Source organism: Paracoccidioides lutzii (genome assembly GCF_000150705.2).
Source record: "Paracoccidioides lutzii Pb01 unplaced genomic scaffold supercont2.14, whole genome shotgun sequence".
NCBI classification, from domain to species: domain Eukaryota; kingdom Fungi; phylum Ascomycota; class Eurotiomycetes; order Onygenales; family Ajellomycetaceae; genus Paracoccidioides; species Paracoccidioides lutzii.
In genome coordinates, this window is record NW_015440960.1 from 656,192 (window position 1) to 673,218 (window position 17,027).

At 39.6% G+C, this 17,027-nt stretch overlaps 3 protein-coding genes across 3 annotated transcripts; 1 reads left to right on the forward strand and 2 right to left on the reverse strand.

The window, feature by feature from the left end:
• Positions 1 to 4,450: 4,450 nt before the first annotated feature.
• On the reverse strand, positions 4,451 to 5,727 carry PAAG_05469 (hypothetical protein; the record flags this gene model as incomplete). Its single annotated transcript, XM_015845584.1, has 2 exons — positions 4,451 to 5,276; positions 5,459 to 5,727. 2 exons carry the CDS (start codon positions 5,725 to 5,727, stop codon positions 4,451 to 4,453), a joined length of 1,095 nt encoding a protein of 364 aa, XP_015699810.1.
• Positions 5,728 to 10,926: 5,199 nt separating this feature from the next.
• PAAG_05470 (hypothetical protein) lies at positions 10,927 to 12,200 on the reverse strand (the record flags this gene model as incomplete). The annotated part of the gene is made up of 5 exons (XM_002792695.1): positions 10,927 to 11,317; positions 11,397 to 11,613; positions 11,669 to 11,723; positions 11,835 to 11,978; positions 12,072 to 12,200. 5 exons carry the CDS (start codon positions 12,198 to 12,200, stop codon positions 10,927 to 10,929), a joined length of 936 nt encoding a protein of 311 aa, XP_002792741.1.
• Positions 12,201 to 12,803: 603 nt separating this feature from the next.
• Positions 12,804 to 13,050, forward strand: PAAG_12050 (hypothetical protein; the record flags this gene model as incomplete). Its single annotated transcript, XM_015847591.1, has 2 exons — positions 12,804 to 12,900; positions 12,953 to 13,050. 2 exons carry the CDS (start codon positions 12,804 to 12,806, stop codon positions 13,048 to 13,050), a joined length of 195 nt encoding a protein of 64 aa, XP_015702816.1.
• Between the last annotated feature and the right edge of the window lie 3,977 nt (positions 13,051 to 17,027).

The window sequence follows — 17,027 nt, forward strand, 5'->3', positions numbered from 1 at the left end:
GTAATAATCATATTAGTGAAGAATTCTCTATATAATGTATAAATTAAAAATCTCAAAATAGGTTTCTTTTATGATAACTATATTGAAGCTGATATGATACAAAGATTCTCATAGATCTTAATATTATAAGTACTAAGAGTAATAGAATATATTCATATTGATATTACTAATAATAGTAAAATACTCAATAAAATAACAGACTATTATATTTAATCATTTCAGAGAATAAAATACTATATACTTATAATAAATAATGTTATCTATTATAGATAAATTTATTTTTTGCATATAAAAAAATTAAATCATTGATTTTTATAAGTATTTAATTCAATTTATAAGAAATCTTGATTTTATTCTATTTATATATATTAGAATGAATATTAATAGTATTTTTTATTTCAATAGAATATTGATAATAATGACTAGTCAGAGAATAATTTAAGAGTTCATAACTTAATAATTTTTTTATAAAGATAGTGTATTGAAACATAGTATTCATATGATTATGATATATACTAAAATAATCATTATTGATAAAAATATCTCTAAAAAGTTTTAGATGAATATTTTGAAGATGGTAGTAGTGATCACTAATAATATATCTATATTCACTATTCTATACAATTTGAAATTTTAATCTACAGATACTACAGACAAATCATAATCTATATATTACTCTTATATAATTTTATTCTCTATATTTTTAATCATCTCATCAGAGGTTTTGCATTTCTGTGAGCTTAAATCAGATGTTTATATTCATTTTTACAAATCATAAAAGTCTATAAATAAGCTATCTACTAGAATAAAATTGTATAAACTTATTGAGTTTTGTGATAAGTTAATCTTTCAATTATAAAGTTCTATGACAGATAAAATATTGATTATTAGCAATGTGATTTTCCTTTCAAAAAAGTGTACAAATGAAATAAATAATAAAGAATTAATATTTAATTCTATGATAGAAGAATTCTCTAATCCTATAATCTATTTAATTGAAAATAATGAAGTTTTTAAAATTAAAAATACTGAATAAATCAGATTTATAAAATTATTCACTATATATATCTTTTTCTCTATCATAGAATTTTTGTTAAAGATATTTAAAAATATTATATATAGATCTGAGAAGATAGAAGATTATTGAAAAAAATTAATAAAATATAAAATTATAAATTTTAAATAGTAAAAAACTTAAACTCTGATTTTAAAATCTGATATTCTCATAGATGAATCAGTGACATTAGATTATTGAATCTTTGTTGAAAAAAATTGTCTAAACAACTTTAATATTGATTTGAATAGAATACTATAAAAATTTTACTAAGTAGTTTGCAGTAATTGATTAAAGAAGAAATCTTATAAAGAGATATATACTTCTATGATTAATAATATTATAAATTGAATGATATTTGCAATCTCAATAAAAAAAAATTGAACACTCTATTAAGTTGATATTTTAATAATATATCTTTATGACTAACTTGAATAAATAATTTATATGAGATAATTTATCAAATTTAAAGCAGAAGTTTTACAGATATTGATTTATACTATTGAAGAATTTTTATATGAATGAGATTCAGTAATAAAAATTTAATATGATTTTTTGATAGCTTTATTATATGAGAATAAATTTACTTCATTCTTCTATAAATTTGCTCTATGATAGCATATGATTTATATATATCTTTATATAATAATCTATATTAATAATTTTATATAATAATAAAAGACTTTATAGACATCAATTGATTAATAAATATATTAGCAAGTAAGCTAGAGATCAAAGATTTCAAAAAGCTGTCAAAGTATTTGAGTATGAAAGTTGAACATCAATAGAATGATAAAATCAAATTAACATTGAGACAGTATATCAATTATTTAATATAAGATTTTTATCTGAAAGACATTATCACTATCTGTATATTAATAAAATAATAATTTCAAATTGATAACTTTTCTATCTTTGAAAAAGAAATTAACTTTACAAAGTAACATTATTAATACAGTGTTGACTATCTGTAATATCTCACAGTTAAATTATATTTTGATATCATTCATATAGTATCTCTTCTGACATAGAAGAATACTACTTCTACTTTCAAAGCATGAAAAGCTCTATTTCATATCATATGATATTTGAAAAAATTAAGCAATTTAAATATCTTATATGAAGAGCTTGATGATGAATATACTCAGTTCTCAAATATTATATTTATGCTTATTAAATATATAGATTCTGATTGAGTAAAATCTCTGAATGACAATTAAAAATCTATGTCAGATTTTGTTTTCTTGCTGAAGAGAGTTTCAATTTCATAGCAATTCTCTAAGCAATCTTGCATCTCTTTGAGTTCTAATGAAGCTGAATATATAACACTTAGCAAAGCTGTACATAAGACTATATAGATTCACAATATGATGTTGAATATAAAATTTATTAGAAAGAATTTCCTATAAATTAAAATGAATAATAAGGGCTCAATTGATCTTGCCACTGTGATAGTGATTATCACATGTAGCAAGCATATCAACACTAGATTCCACTATTCCTGTACATAGTTGAATGAGAGGATGATTTCAATTGACCATGTTTTTACAGAAAATATGACAGTAGATGAACTTATAAAACCTCTGAGCACAGTGGCATTTAAGCATTTTATCAGCTTACTAGGTCTTTCACAAGGATATTAGTTCATTCTAGCAAAATCTTGTATGTAGTGTGTTTTGGTTGACATCTAGGATAGGATAGCTAGATTTTGAATACACAGGGGATATAATATCTCGCATGTTGGTGCGTGGGAGGGTGTTGGGTGTATGTTGCCCAGGCTGCCGCCCCGCCGCACGTGATATAGTGTATATTAGATAGCTAGCTAGGCCTCTTCGGTATGATGTACGGCCACGTGACAGCAAAGGTCCCTCACCAAGTCACAGATGTTGTAATAGTTATATAGCTTTGCCACACTTTGTTCATAATCATTTCCTATCTCACATATTAGTTTCCTTTTCGTCTGATGGAGTAGTGCGCTAAGCTGCTCACAATGCCATGAACTAATAGATGCAAAGTCACTGATTATGAAGCACTTTGGACGCAGAATCCGACAAGTAACACCAATTGTGTACCTCAATTATGACGTCGAAGACTGCAGCCGAAATAATGAAGTCATAACTATCTAACGAACAGTAATAATATTGAGCAGTGTTCAATAACACAATCTAGCAATCTGATAACTTGCATGCATATGCATGCATTGTCCCAAGACCTGGGAAGGTTTCCAGCCGCATCGTGTCGATCATCTTGGACTTAAAGGGGTCCGTATAGAGAATATGCCTCTGTTAGGACGAGTATCCTGGCCTGCTTACGGACGCAATGAAGCAGTGTTTAATTGAATTGTTGGCAATCCTATACGGTCAGTTAATCATTACGTGACGATCTTCTTCAGAATGCTAGGGAGAGAACATCATATCCAGAACTATCTTGCGCGAAAGGATACTACTGACCAACAACAACGAAGGCTGACCAAGAACGAAGGTAAAAGCCATGCAAAACCCGGAGGCTAGGCTACGCAAAGCCAAAAACACAAGGGAGTAGGGCAACGGGGTACTTTCTAATATGGGTCTTACTCAATGAAAGTGAATTTCTATGCTTTTCTCATTCATAAACTCTTCCCTGGGAGCCCTGGGACACGATTCATCAATTTCACGACAAAAAATAAGTTCCAAGCTGTTCACTAATTGAATACCAACAAAAGCCTGGAGCCAATGATGAGAATCACCCATGCACTGTGATCAAGGCTAAGCTAATTACCTACAACATGCATTAGAAGGATAGGGTTATACGAAAGGGGATAGGGGAGTGGGAGAAGTTGGATATATGGGGTTAAAAGCTTCTATGGCCATCTCCATCATTGCTATTTCCCCTCTCCCTTTCATCCTTACATACTTACACAGTTACAAAAGCAAAGATAGAGACACATTAGATAGGGAAAAGGGGATAGAAGAAGCCAAGATGTTATTAACTGATTTAAGAAAAAGAACTAAAAAGGGGAGGGGTGAGGCAAAACGCATTAGGGAACAAACAAAACATGATGATTAGACATTAAATGTGTTCGAGTAACTCGGGATACCAGGGATAGGCCGTTGGGGAAGATTAGAGGTTCAAAAATTATCAAAGGAGTGGACGTGACGAATCTCAATCAGTTTTCCACCCGCCCTGTTTTGGAAATTTGGCACGAGCAAGGTGCTAAATATCTGTCAGCACACTATCCAATACGTTTAGGCCTCCAGAAAGCATGACCCTTACTATTGCTACCCCGCAGGTGCTAGGTTGGGTGGGGAAAAGTGTTGGTGGTCCGGGAGTTCTGCAACTGTGGGGTCCGCTGAGGGAACGACTGACGTGTCTTTGACCATGAACCTCATCGCGATGGGATGTCTCTCTTTACCAATTTTAACAAGCGCAAGGCTCAAAAGACGGCTCTAGCTTATGTACGCTCGACAAGCGGGGGTGAATGTTGTTGGCAAGGCTTGCAACCACTGGAAAACGGAGGACGATTGGTGGAAATAATCGATTGATAATTCCATTATCAAAATCGTGCCTGCCTGTACAATGTAATGCAAGACACACCACAAAGGAGTTGACATGTTGAGTGAGGCTGGGGCGGTGGATGTTGAGATGAAAGAGCCTAATTAAGTTCCAGGCTGCTGATAAGCAACGGTTTGCAGCATCTTCATCCATTCTTTTGGATGCTGCAGATCGGGACGAAATAGCATCGCTTAATTGGCGGGTCTCAGAGAAACAAGGACGGTTGGTAAGCAGCAGGCTTGCACCATAAAAGAGGAGCGTCAGATACATGCGCTGATTTACTGGTAGGAACGGGCTGGAATCAGGTGGCCAGACCAGAAGCCTTGCGGGGAGGTCGTGTCTCCATTGGTAGAGCTTCTTGTCTAAATCGATGACCAGTTTCTGCACTTTAGCCCAAGTTCTACTGCCTATGTTGGAGCTGTACAGCTCCTGTAAGGTCTCGACGATTATTGAGTCCAGACGAAGACTCCGGAAGAAAAAGGTCCACATGGTAATAGGTGAGCTGCTAGCGGGTTGAATACTTGACAACGAATGCATTGTTGCCCCGGCCCCTGGAAATCTTAGCGATTCGATTGACGTGGAAGGGTTCGTAAAAGGGAGTTCAATTGCCTGTGGTAGGTGGATACTTATGAAGCGATCGTGGATTAAAGAAGGCCACCCTGTCAGGACGCAAGGAAATTGTTCCAAAGACCTGATGGAATGTCAAACTCTCAATTCATATCCTCCTTTTCCTTCGGCAACAACTGTATTAGCATTGACTAAATGGAGAGAACTGGTATCGTCGAAACATATCATGAACAGTCTAATTAACTTCCATGCTCTGAATATATTGTTAGTTTGCTATTACAAAATACTGAGCACATATGAATTTACCTGTTGATGTGGTAGCTAACAAGATAATACAATACACTTATAGCGGCTACTTGAAGTTGTTCCGTTGAAGGAGAATCAACGCAAATGATTGATTTCAGTCCCACCGCGCTTGAACGGAATGCGGACCTAGTAAGATCACCTCCCTTTGCTGTGCGAGGATCTTCTGTAAGAAGAGTGTAAAGTGCACCAATAGCGAGAACGAGTTGCAGAATAAAGTGCCATATCTCTCCAGGGCAGTCCGCTGTTTCGTAATAAATTCCGTAAGTCATTCTGAATTCTCTCTGTGAAAAGAGCGGGAACATTGGATGGACAGTTGAAAAATATGAATTTACGAACAAGTCAGCCAGCTCTTTCGTGGGGAGCCGAGCCTGATAGTCCGCCACAGGAAACGTAGTTGTAGTCGAAAAAATATGTGCATTCTTGCAGCAGGCAACGATCGAACCCCTCAAAAATTACTGCATGTTTCTTCTTGTTTAAGTACTTGCCGTAGCTGATTCAGAAAGAGTTAGATGGCTTCAGAGCGAGAGAAAAACCAAAAACTCAACTAGCTGGACCGAAAAAATCTGTCATTTTTGTTGTAAGTTCTTCAATCCATCTGACGACGGAAGCTCTTCCAAGGAAGCTTGTGGTGCTGTCGACACAAATGGGTCCTTGGTTGAGCCCAATCTTGGAATTGTGAGGAAGAAGAAACTGGAGAGGCTGCAGATGCGTCCACATCACCAGGCAGTGCAACTACCCTTAGAACAGCAATATCGTCTTCAACGATATTTCGATACTGCAACGCGTCAGCAAGTGCTTCATATACGGAACTCGCGGAACAAATAGCCCATCAACTAGTATTTGGTCTCAAGAGGAAAGCCTTTAAATTTACCGTTGATAGCGTTTTTTGAATTGTTTGATGCGTTTCTGGATTTTGACATGGAATCAAGTTGGGAAGAAGCTTTTCGTATGCAGCCACCTTTGCAGTATTAATTTTTTTTATATCTGCCACCCAATAACTGGCTTAGTTAAAGAGAACGATGTAAGGGGAAGAGAAGCAACGACGGGAGAAAAATATAAAAATTGAGACGCAAAGGAAAAAGCCATGAAGATGCTTTGGCGTACACAGGTCCGTGTGAAACAATTCAAAGCTGAAAATGAGCTGGAGTTTCGAACGATCCAAAAACGATCCTCAGACTGACCGTTTCAGCTTTTTGCGTTTGTCATCCAGATAAACACAGGCAGGCCCTTGATCTCTACAGCGCGAACAGACAGGACGGAGACCATCGGATTTAAACTTCCTTTTGCGACACGGATCACAGGCATGGCTGACTCTTTGCCTTTTGCTGGAAGGTGAGGAATTTTTCTGTCCGAGCCGCTGGAGCCTTGGTATTGGCATCTTTGGTTCCGTTCGTCTAAGAGATGGTATCGCTATATTCGTTGTTTCTGTTGATAATGTCGACTCATGGAAAATGGCCAAAAAAAAAGTGAGGGTTGGTGGGGTTATTGGCTATATTAAGAGAGTTAGGCTGCTGCTCCCCTTGGCGGGGTATGTCCGTATACTGACCCATTTTGCTGTAGAACAGAGGTGGAGTTAAGAGTAAACAGTAGCTCTGACTTCTTGATTGTAACTCAAAAAGTTGCAGTTGTGATGTTTTAGGAGAAGGAGAGCAATAATACCATTGATAAGCAAATGTTCACGAGTGCGGCGTATGGTCTTACTGAAAAGAGCGGTTCTAGACAGCCATCCTGTGGTGTTTAAAATCCGTATTATAGCTAGATTTGGTCACATAAAGAAATTATTCCGAGTTTTAGAATAGGACCTGTAACACTTCCCCTGGAGAGTCAGAGCTGGGGACAACGTTTTCCATCCATTTATGTAAATTGCTGTGTACCAGAGGCCCATTGAAAGCAACTTTGCAGTAGAGGGTCGATCTCTTGGATGGTTGAAAGAATATTTGATAGGACACATCGTCATTTCAACTTTCAGCACCAAGAATGCATGCTCACTGTTAAATCAATGATAAATTGTTAAGCACCGCCAAGGGTTATGGCAATTCTGAATGCAAACCACAAGCCATATCTAGTTCTCCAATAGAACAAGCACCCAGCAAGGCACAAGATCCAGAGTTCTTTCGAAAGCCATCGAACTGGAGAACTCGAATTTAAGGTTGGTCCTGGAGGAAATGGCTAGAAGGCCTCCAAAGGAAGTGGCTTGTATAAACCAAACATAGATTTTCGATTCTGGACGTTGCTGCAATCTTATATGGATAAGTTGAATATTTTTAAGGGGCTATTGGGCCATTGGTAAGGCATGGAATATCAAGGCAATACCAATAGTGAGACCCAAAGCCATCAACACAGCGTCAGTGTCGATCGTCCAGAGTGAGTCTACACTAACCACTTTGGACTAGTTAAAAAGCAAGGGTGTTGGTGCAGACTCGGGCGCCATGTCCCCCGGAAACCTTGAACTATAGTTAGCATTCCGGCGAATACCAGGACCTGTGTAAGCACAAGCAAGGTAGCTATGGAGACAAGAACCCCATTTTAAATTCTTGATAATATCAAACTTCGGGTATAAGTGCATCAGATAGAAATATCAACTTATCAGAGGCGGGAAACAAAGGTCGCCATTTGGCATGTCACGCGCAATTCGAACTCTCTTGTTTTCAAGGAAGATCAAAGCTCTTACAGAATTCTAACCGATAGTCTCAGGGGGTGAGATAAAACTCATGAGAAATGTTCATAGGGTTGCCATTCCAAACACAGCATCTCTCTCGTAAGGTTTTGACTAAGAATGGATTTGGTTATTGAAATCAAAGCGTTGGATATTGTATGCTGACATTCATCGCAAACGCGAATTGAACTAAATATTAGTATGGTGAGATCTTATAATCCCAAGTGAGTTTGGTTTAGTTTGCTTACAGCAGCCATCTGGTAGTTAAAAGTGTAGGGAGGGCTCAAACATAGAGTGCGAAATGCAGGTTGCATTTCGAGTTTATTTGATCATTGGGATGATTCAATGCCGATACCTGCTTCTGAGTGTAAAAATAGCAAATGCCTTGATCAATTTGATTCTTCCGGTCGCCGATCTGACAGGGAAAATAACGCTAATGTGGTCACCATTCGCAGCGTAAGTGACCGACACCGAAGGTTGGATATTGGGCTGTCAAGCGTCAGGTATCCCTAGTTGATCGGGTATTCATCGCTGGCATAGTGGGATGGAACGCGGTATGCATAAAGCGCGCATCTCCAATTTTTAATGGTCAGCGGAGCTGTCAAGAATACCGATCCAAGAGTTCAATTTGTAAGCCCCGAAAGCTAGTCAGTCCTATTTCAGTGCCATGTACTCCGTAATATATGCCAATGCGGCTGACTCTGAATGGATTAAAGAAGAAAAAACAAATGGAGAAGGTAAAATGGAATGGGACCAAACCTTGAAGTCTTAAATCCTTGGCAAGTATTGGAAGCACAGTAAATGTTAAGTCTAACTCGCAAGACCAAATGGTCAAACCTTAGGTTAATAGGAGCCCGAAACATAAGGGTTTCCTCACCTTGCATGAAAATGCAATTGCAACTAGTCCTTTGTTTGCAGGTTCTGTTGAAGCTCATCATATTGGTAGATACCATCGAGAAGGATGGTGGAATATCACAGTCCTAAAGTTGTAAACCAAAAGGAAACAACGTCGAGAGACAACATTAATATCAAGTCGACTTCGTGAGCTCGCTGTGCGCATTGGCACTTTGCTTTCGAAGTGTACACAACAGCAAACGCATAAAATCTGGTCGAAAATGCCAACGCCAAGTTAGTCAGGCAGTAAACGCACGTCTCCCTCACCCCATCCGAAAGCCTTCGGTATGATGAACTTTTAGTGAAAGCATCAGGGTGGGTGGCTGATTTAGCGGATAATAGAGAATGTTATCTTCCAAGTGCTGAATGTGTACTCCGTACAGCATATCATATCTGTTCAAAAGGTGGCTCATCACCCATATATACACATCCGCAAGTAGTTGCCTCGTTGTTTCTGAGTTTGCCGGTATGTTAGAGAGGGCAGAAGTAAAAAACTAGAAGGTCTAGTTCATCTTCAAAGCAGTAAAACAATAGCTTAATGGAAAATGTTGAGAGTAAACAAGGACCGGAGGCCTGACAGTTCTCATGATTCCCGATGGTTGTAGCTGTTGAGTCGTGGCTTCTACATTATAACAAATATAAGGCTAAGAAGTGCTTGAGCTTCAATGTGGCCCATGCAAATACCTAGGTGCATCATGAGATATCGAATATTTTAGACCCATGTTGTATCAATTGGCTCAACCGGCCGATATAAATCGGCCAACCCAATGATTTTGGGGTTGAACTTCACTTCCAAGGAGCTCATTCTTCTTCACCTGGATAGCATCAACATATGTACCAATGCGCGTACAAAATACTGTTTTCTTCCTGTGTATTCTGGGGGAGGACCAGAAACTGGTCGCAGTAAAGAAGTGGTTATCTACCCATTATCAGCATGAGACTAAAATCGAAGAAAGATACTTGATAAACATCACAAATCCAAACTGAGAAACAGCACCTTGGTAATTAATAGTAAAGCGGTAGGTCAAAAATACATGTATGCAGCAGCAACGAACAAAATGAGAATTAATGAAAAGTAGGATTGGTGAGTCTCCGTCATGAAGTGTTGCGATGTAGCCCCCACTGTTGCCGGCTGAGCAGCCAACAACCCAGCCGACTAACTCAACCCACCGGTCAATAATTAAGAGCAAAAATCAATTTGTCCCACATGACCTGGGAGAGCACAATTCAGCAATGGATGGGGATGAAGAGACCGGCATCAATCGCTGCGGGTTGGGAAATTAAGACATTTCAATTTTAGAATAATTCTTGGGTTCAAGGCGTTGAAATGCTGCCAATTTTGCGTCAAGAGGCAAGATCGTATCGGGAAATTATTCTTCCGAACCCGTGGCAATCAACAAAACCTCGAATTGCTTCGCGAAATAACTTCATTATTTTATATCCTGATCTCAAACCCAAAATATTTCATGGGATGTCAGAAGTTTTTGAGTCTTCGAATCATCGTGGTTCATGCGAGTAGCTGTATTTTTGTTTATGCTTCGCGCCAATCACAAAAACCGCACTTAACTAGCTAACTACATCCCTCCACAATTTTATCGCTTCATCTACGGATTTTTCGTTCCACATCCGACGATCGTGATATATTCCGATATCAACCCAAAAGAGGAGACAGAGACAGAAAGAAATATTAATACGCACGACCAGAGAGCTAACTTAACTGCTGGCAATTGGTGGTATCTAGCAACGAACCCATTTTTTACCAGCTGCCCATGATTGAATCTCCCGAAAGAGGCGACATCGAATTACTCGAACCCGGACGCGAGATCACAAGACCGCGAAACTTGCACGCTGAACTGCTCTACATCACCTAGCATCATGTTATTCATGTTTCGCTGATGTGGGTTTTGCACGTGCTCCTTTAATGTCGGCTACCCGCCGACCAAAATGACGTGCAGCCCATTGCATCGTCTTCATACTCAACTTCTAAATCTCCGTTTCGCATGTTCCTTTCCAAACTGCTCAATGTTGAAGGAGCGGTATTGAAAAGGCGTTCATCACCACCTATTTGATTATGTGGGTTTTTATGAGACAATGACCACCCAAACGTGTCCGGAATATGCTCCACCAGATGACATGGATCTGACGAATCCCAGCCATTAGGAAGGGTATTACTCAAACTACCTCCCCTCAATGCATGGTTTAGTTGGCTCTCTGTACTAATTTCCGTCGATACTGGACTTCTTTCAACATATTGAGGTGAACTGGTATTGCTTTGAGATCTCTTCCCTTCCATGCTCCTGTCTGTTGAACTACAGGTTATTTTCAACCCAAACATTTATATTCAAAGCAGAAAATCTTATAAGGGGGTTACCTTTCTTTCTCGCATACTTTCTAGCTTTCCATTCATCCAGGTACCTCACATGTGTGTTATAATTGTCTGAGTTTTCGTATTCCTCAAGGGCAATCTTGTACTTTTCCCGCGCCTGGGTCGCACGTGCTTGGGCGATCTTCTTTTCATTTTCTGGCAATTCTCTCCACAGTCTGCCAATCTCGATTGCCATTTCAGGAAAGGACAAGGCCTTATACTGAAGTTCAGCTCGTTTTTCTATGAAATTCTTGAGCATCTTCGTCGAGAATCTTGGATTTGTGAATTAGCATACCATTCGCAAACACTGCGTATGCAGTCAACGGCTTTTTTGGGGCATTTGGGTCGGGCTTTATGCGCGTAGTTCGAGTTAGAGTTGGACACTTTATCCCCTTTTTTGGAAGATGATGTAAAATAGTTTGCTAACGACCGCGAGATATGTTCAAGGGGCTGAATCTAACCTTAGGATGCCACTGGTATCGCCTCTTTTGTTTAGAACAGTTGCTGTATTCGCCCTGCTGTGCCGGCCGATTGCGGAAATCGTTTCTCTCTTTTGCAACTCGTTGTTGCAACCTCTGCATTACATTGAGCGCAAGAAGAGATTTCTATGGTCGACAAAGAGCATACCCTTCGATGACCCAATTTGACCCCCAATGCATCTCTTCTCACATTAGCACTCGGTGCATCATTAGACGGACGTTGAAACCATACAAATCAATTTCAGTGATTTCCAAAACATCGTTCCATGTCTCGAAGCCATTTCCGATGAACCTGGGTAAATACTGGGTCATCCCCAACTCATGAAACACCACTGCGAGGTCTTCCATATCAACTGCAGAGAAGCGTGACTTTGGGATACTAAAGATGTGGTTGCTTTTGAGGCCTGATGGATGCCTGATCGTAAACTAACAAAACAGCATCTTGTTTGAGTTGCCGAATTTCGATAGCATTTCTGTTTCTTGGAATATTCCGAAAATCATTTATCGGGTCTGGACTCCTCAAATACAGTATGCCAGAATACATTTAGAAGGTCTCAGCCACCAACCACCCACACGCCAAGTTACACCCCACTCCACGAAAGTGCCACTTGACTGGAAACAGAACTTTCACTGAAGGAATGACTTGCTCCCTTGTGTGCAATCAAATCAAGAATATGAGCTTTGTTTCGTATTCCCTGGGAATGCTAGACCCGTTTTCTTGTGTTCAAGGATCCGTGCGCCCAACTGGTGCCCGGTCTCAACTTAAATCCTCGTCCTATATTTTCCTTCTTGCCCACATGGATATGTTTCAATTACGAAATGAGTCGTCCGATCCCATTCTTCAAATCTGTTGGAGCTTCTATACGTTAACTATAACTCTACTCTGTGAAGATTTATCCCGAAATCACTGGGCCAGAGTTGGCCTGTGTGACAGCGATATTTTCCGTCAATATGGTTAGATATGCCAACACACCAGATATCCTTGTCTGCACAAGCTCTAGGGAGCACAGTTCCGAAGCTGAGATATTACTCAACGTCGCCCAGATGAGTAAGTGTAATCTTGGGCGAAGTGATTTGTTATGAAACTCCCTGGGTTACAGTGCAAAGCCAACAGAATGGAATATTCGTTCCCGGAAACTTATTTCCTCGTGCTGCTGACAGGGAACATGAAATGGTAGAGGAGTTCCGAAATGTCTAGTGATTTGAGTGTGGATATGTGGTCATGCACTGAATCTCTTTGGACATGAGAGATATCGAGACTTCGAGCTTCCAGAAACACCCTGTGAACAGGCATCATTTGTACAACCTAGCAAATAATTCAAGCAGAACGACTTCGTATTCAAAACCGACGAGTGCTGGGAGAAACGAAAACAGAGTATGCCCCCAATATCTTAGGTTTGGTGTAGGGGCCATTACTTATGAAAACTTGGTGCTAGGGCTTAGCTTGCTTCTTCTGTTCTCCACGGTTTTACTGGTGCAAACTCCCCCTTGAATCTCCGCTAAAGCACAGCGTGACAAATTCAGCAGGACGCAGGCGCCATGATTGCCCCGCGTTATTTAATACTGAACCATGCAAATTCACATCAACAGCTTCCACAACCTAGCTTTATTTAATCCGAGCTTCTCGGCGTTTTCACAGAATAGGTTAGGGTTAGAACCTGTTTGTCGGTGTTATGTCGTTCTTAGTCGACCGAAGATGAATATCGGACACTGATTTGTGAGAGTAATTAATGGTTTTGGGATGGCTGATTCGATTCCGCCTCATTCCCTGCTATGCTCGTGCTGTGATAGGATGGGTGCCTTTGGATGATCTTGGTATTTATTTCCTTCAGTCGAGCGCCGAAAGAGGGTAAGGGAGAAAATTTATACTTAAGTCAACTTCGATTCAAAGGAGGTTTCAACTGAGTTTATTAAGGATTGCAGGACTCATACATCAAAGTGGGGTTAAGCAAATTATCGAAGCCTGATCCCGAGTCCTTCAGCAAAGGTAGAATGTTTTAAACCGGTAGTTAGATAGATGTCCAAACTTGCCTCGTTTCCATCGCGTGCAAAAACACCAAGAGAAGAGCTGTTCGAAACTGATCTTTTCGACTCAATTTCATCTACATGATTTGAACAGGATCCTATCGGGGCAGGCTGGGCCTTACGAAACACAAGGGGACGAACATGCTCACACCGATACTACTGCCCTGTTTCAAATAAAGAACACTGAGCTGCAGTGTAGTAAACTTCGACGAATTCATCGCCTCTTCTTAGCTAGTTATAGTTTAGCTATTATGTATGATTGCTGTATAATGTCTCACCAAGCTGTCCAAGGAGACATTTAAAGACAGAACTCGTGCATTCAAGTTGAGGATCCCGGACTAGTCACTCTTTAGGACCTAGAGCTCCTTACTGGACAAAAGAATAAATATTTGTCGTTAACTCTCGACCATATATTCATAAATACCTGGAACGATGTTTTAAGGGCATCGGGCATCAATAACCAGAAACATTCCTTATTACAAGAATCTCTCTGCCGCGATTTCAATCTCAATCTCATGAAACTATCAGTACATTGCAAAAATTAATTTACTGGTTTCTAAACAATGTCAATTCTTCAAACTGTCGAAACCCTTTTCAAACCAGTATCCCAGCAAGTCCTTGGACTCTTGTTTGTGGCGTGATTAGTCCAATACCCCGATTGGGTGGGACACAACTGCACGGATTCCATGGTTCTCTGATGAGACGAACGTATAGATGGGAAAAGATTACTGGTTGCAAGGAATAATGCTCACACCAAGCGGCGCAAGGACCTTTTTGAGATTCACGTTTCTTTTGCCACTGACACGGGAGTTAAAAGAAATTTTGCTTGGTAACTACTATTTGCCTCACTAGAAGTAGTTAACCCGGATTACACGCCATAGCATCGGCGTGCCAAAGAATCCAACAGTGGCTCTAAAAGGATATACGTCCTTTAGAACATAACTTCCAACCACCAAATATTTCCATTCCTTAGCCTTACGCAGTGTTGTTTTATCACATGAACAGGCTGTTCGCACACGCCTCATTTCGAACCTTCAACCCTCATGTTAGGAGAATGGACTCGAGAAGTGCCACACAGTAAAATCCTGCATAATATTACACAGATTGGAATAATTGCGTTGGTTTCTCGAAGTCGGATCATCCAGGACATTGTGCTGTACATCTCCTCAGCCGGTCAAGGACAAAAGATGTTGTAAGCTCCGATCCTCGGATTTGGCCTTCAGCCGCTTAACGTAGCTTTCAATTGGTGTCCTTTATCCCCACTGCGGATAGATGCGGTGCAGTAGTTCTATATTCCGGAGGGTGTGTTTGTTTGTTTATCTGATGTTGTGCTTCAAATCGACTTTAATGGGTTCATGCTGTACTCTGGAGGAAGTCTATTAATATCGGACCGTGCATTTTCAGGAGAATGGAACGGGAGTATTTGGTTGGCAATAACTAGTAGATGATAACTATTCATGGATGATCAACACTTTCATCGCCAGTTCAACCGCCAAGGGCAGGATTTAACACCCTGTGCAAAAGTTATCCATTAAAAGTGAAGTAAGTATCCGTTCTATTGAGAAGGCGAAGGCTGTTTCAATCATTGTCTGTTGGACAAAGATATCAAGGGCCACGCAAGAAATATAAAAAGTGTAGACGGCTCTGAGGTGCTGATATTCAAAAATCGAAAATCACTCATTAATAATCGACGATCCAACGTCAAGTAGGAGTGCAAAATCATCTAGTTCTAGGTATCTATCAATTCTTCACATATTGCACTTGACTGTCAAGTTGTAGTTGTTCCAATTCTATCTGTCTGACATACAGTAAAAATGAGATTGTTGGTCTCTAGAGATTGATGTTGATATGCAAGACAGTTTTGAGAGAAGAAATCTGACTCCCCTAAGTGGAGATGATAGAGGAGAGACATGAAAAGAGAAGAAATAAAGCAAGAGTATCCTTCCAGATCTGATAAAGGATATAGATAACGGCGCTGTCTCTCCAAGAATTGTATTAGGTCACAGCTCTTTAACCCATAGAACTGTTTCCCGAGATCACCATTTCTCATTTGATATGATGATGTGCAAACATCACGTTAAATTTCCTTCTTTTTTATTATCTGCTTAGGTCAATAGCTGTAGGAATTCCAATATTAACCTGTGCATCAAGGTTACATGATGCTGCCAGGGTTGCCCAAGGATGACAGTGACTTTCCTCACTTCCCCTTCTCTGGCTTCTCGCTCTCATGAGTTGGACTGAATGTCACCTGTGAATACCCAAAAACTGCGATTTGAAATATTAACGACTTGTATCTCTCAGGAAACATCTGAAGGATCAAATTACTGATGAAGCCTCTCTGGCAGACCACCACTGTGTCAGAGGACCAACCATTCAAATCCCTTGGCCTCCAACTACTTATACATAGTTTAACTCTCACACCTAAAGGGTGAGTTGACAGCAATGTTGATATGGCAAATCAAATGGCTTTTATATCCCCTTTTTTTGAGGATACCTGGCTGTCTATTGTATTTTTGGGTATTGTGATCCAGAGATATTACTGATATATAACTGTGTAGTTCTTGCTATCTTCCCAACCATATTGTCTTTCTATTAGATGTTCTGGATCAAAGGCTACAAGACCAGCCTACAAACTCGCCTTGAGAAGATTCAGGACAGATATAAGGATTTAAACCTGTGTACTACGGAAAAATTTCTGGCAATTAATTAATGGATATAATACAACTATTGCAGCAAATCTCCGACAAAGATGTCTTGGACCTATGGAAGTTGAATAATAACAACGTCCACTTCAACTGAAACTACCCTCGATAGTATCAAAGATGGATGATCCAACTCAATCGCCATTTGGAATTTCTGCAACCGCAATTCCACAAACTCCATGCGAAGTTCACCTAAGCCAGGAGGTCGAAGCACACTTCACAGCGAGGCCAAGGTTGACAACACCTCCTCACGGTTTAACAACCTCCACTTTCAGTCGAGAGTTACTTGTCCAATATCCAAGCTGAGGCCACGGTGACCGATGATAAGACATTGGAGGAATCGGTTTCGACGTGCTGTACAAGTACCTTTCTGTAAAGATTACTGGAGTTATTGCTGGATGCCACAGGGGGTGATTTGAGACTTAATATTGGGCTCTATATTTTTAAA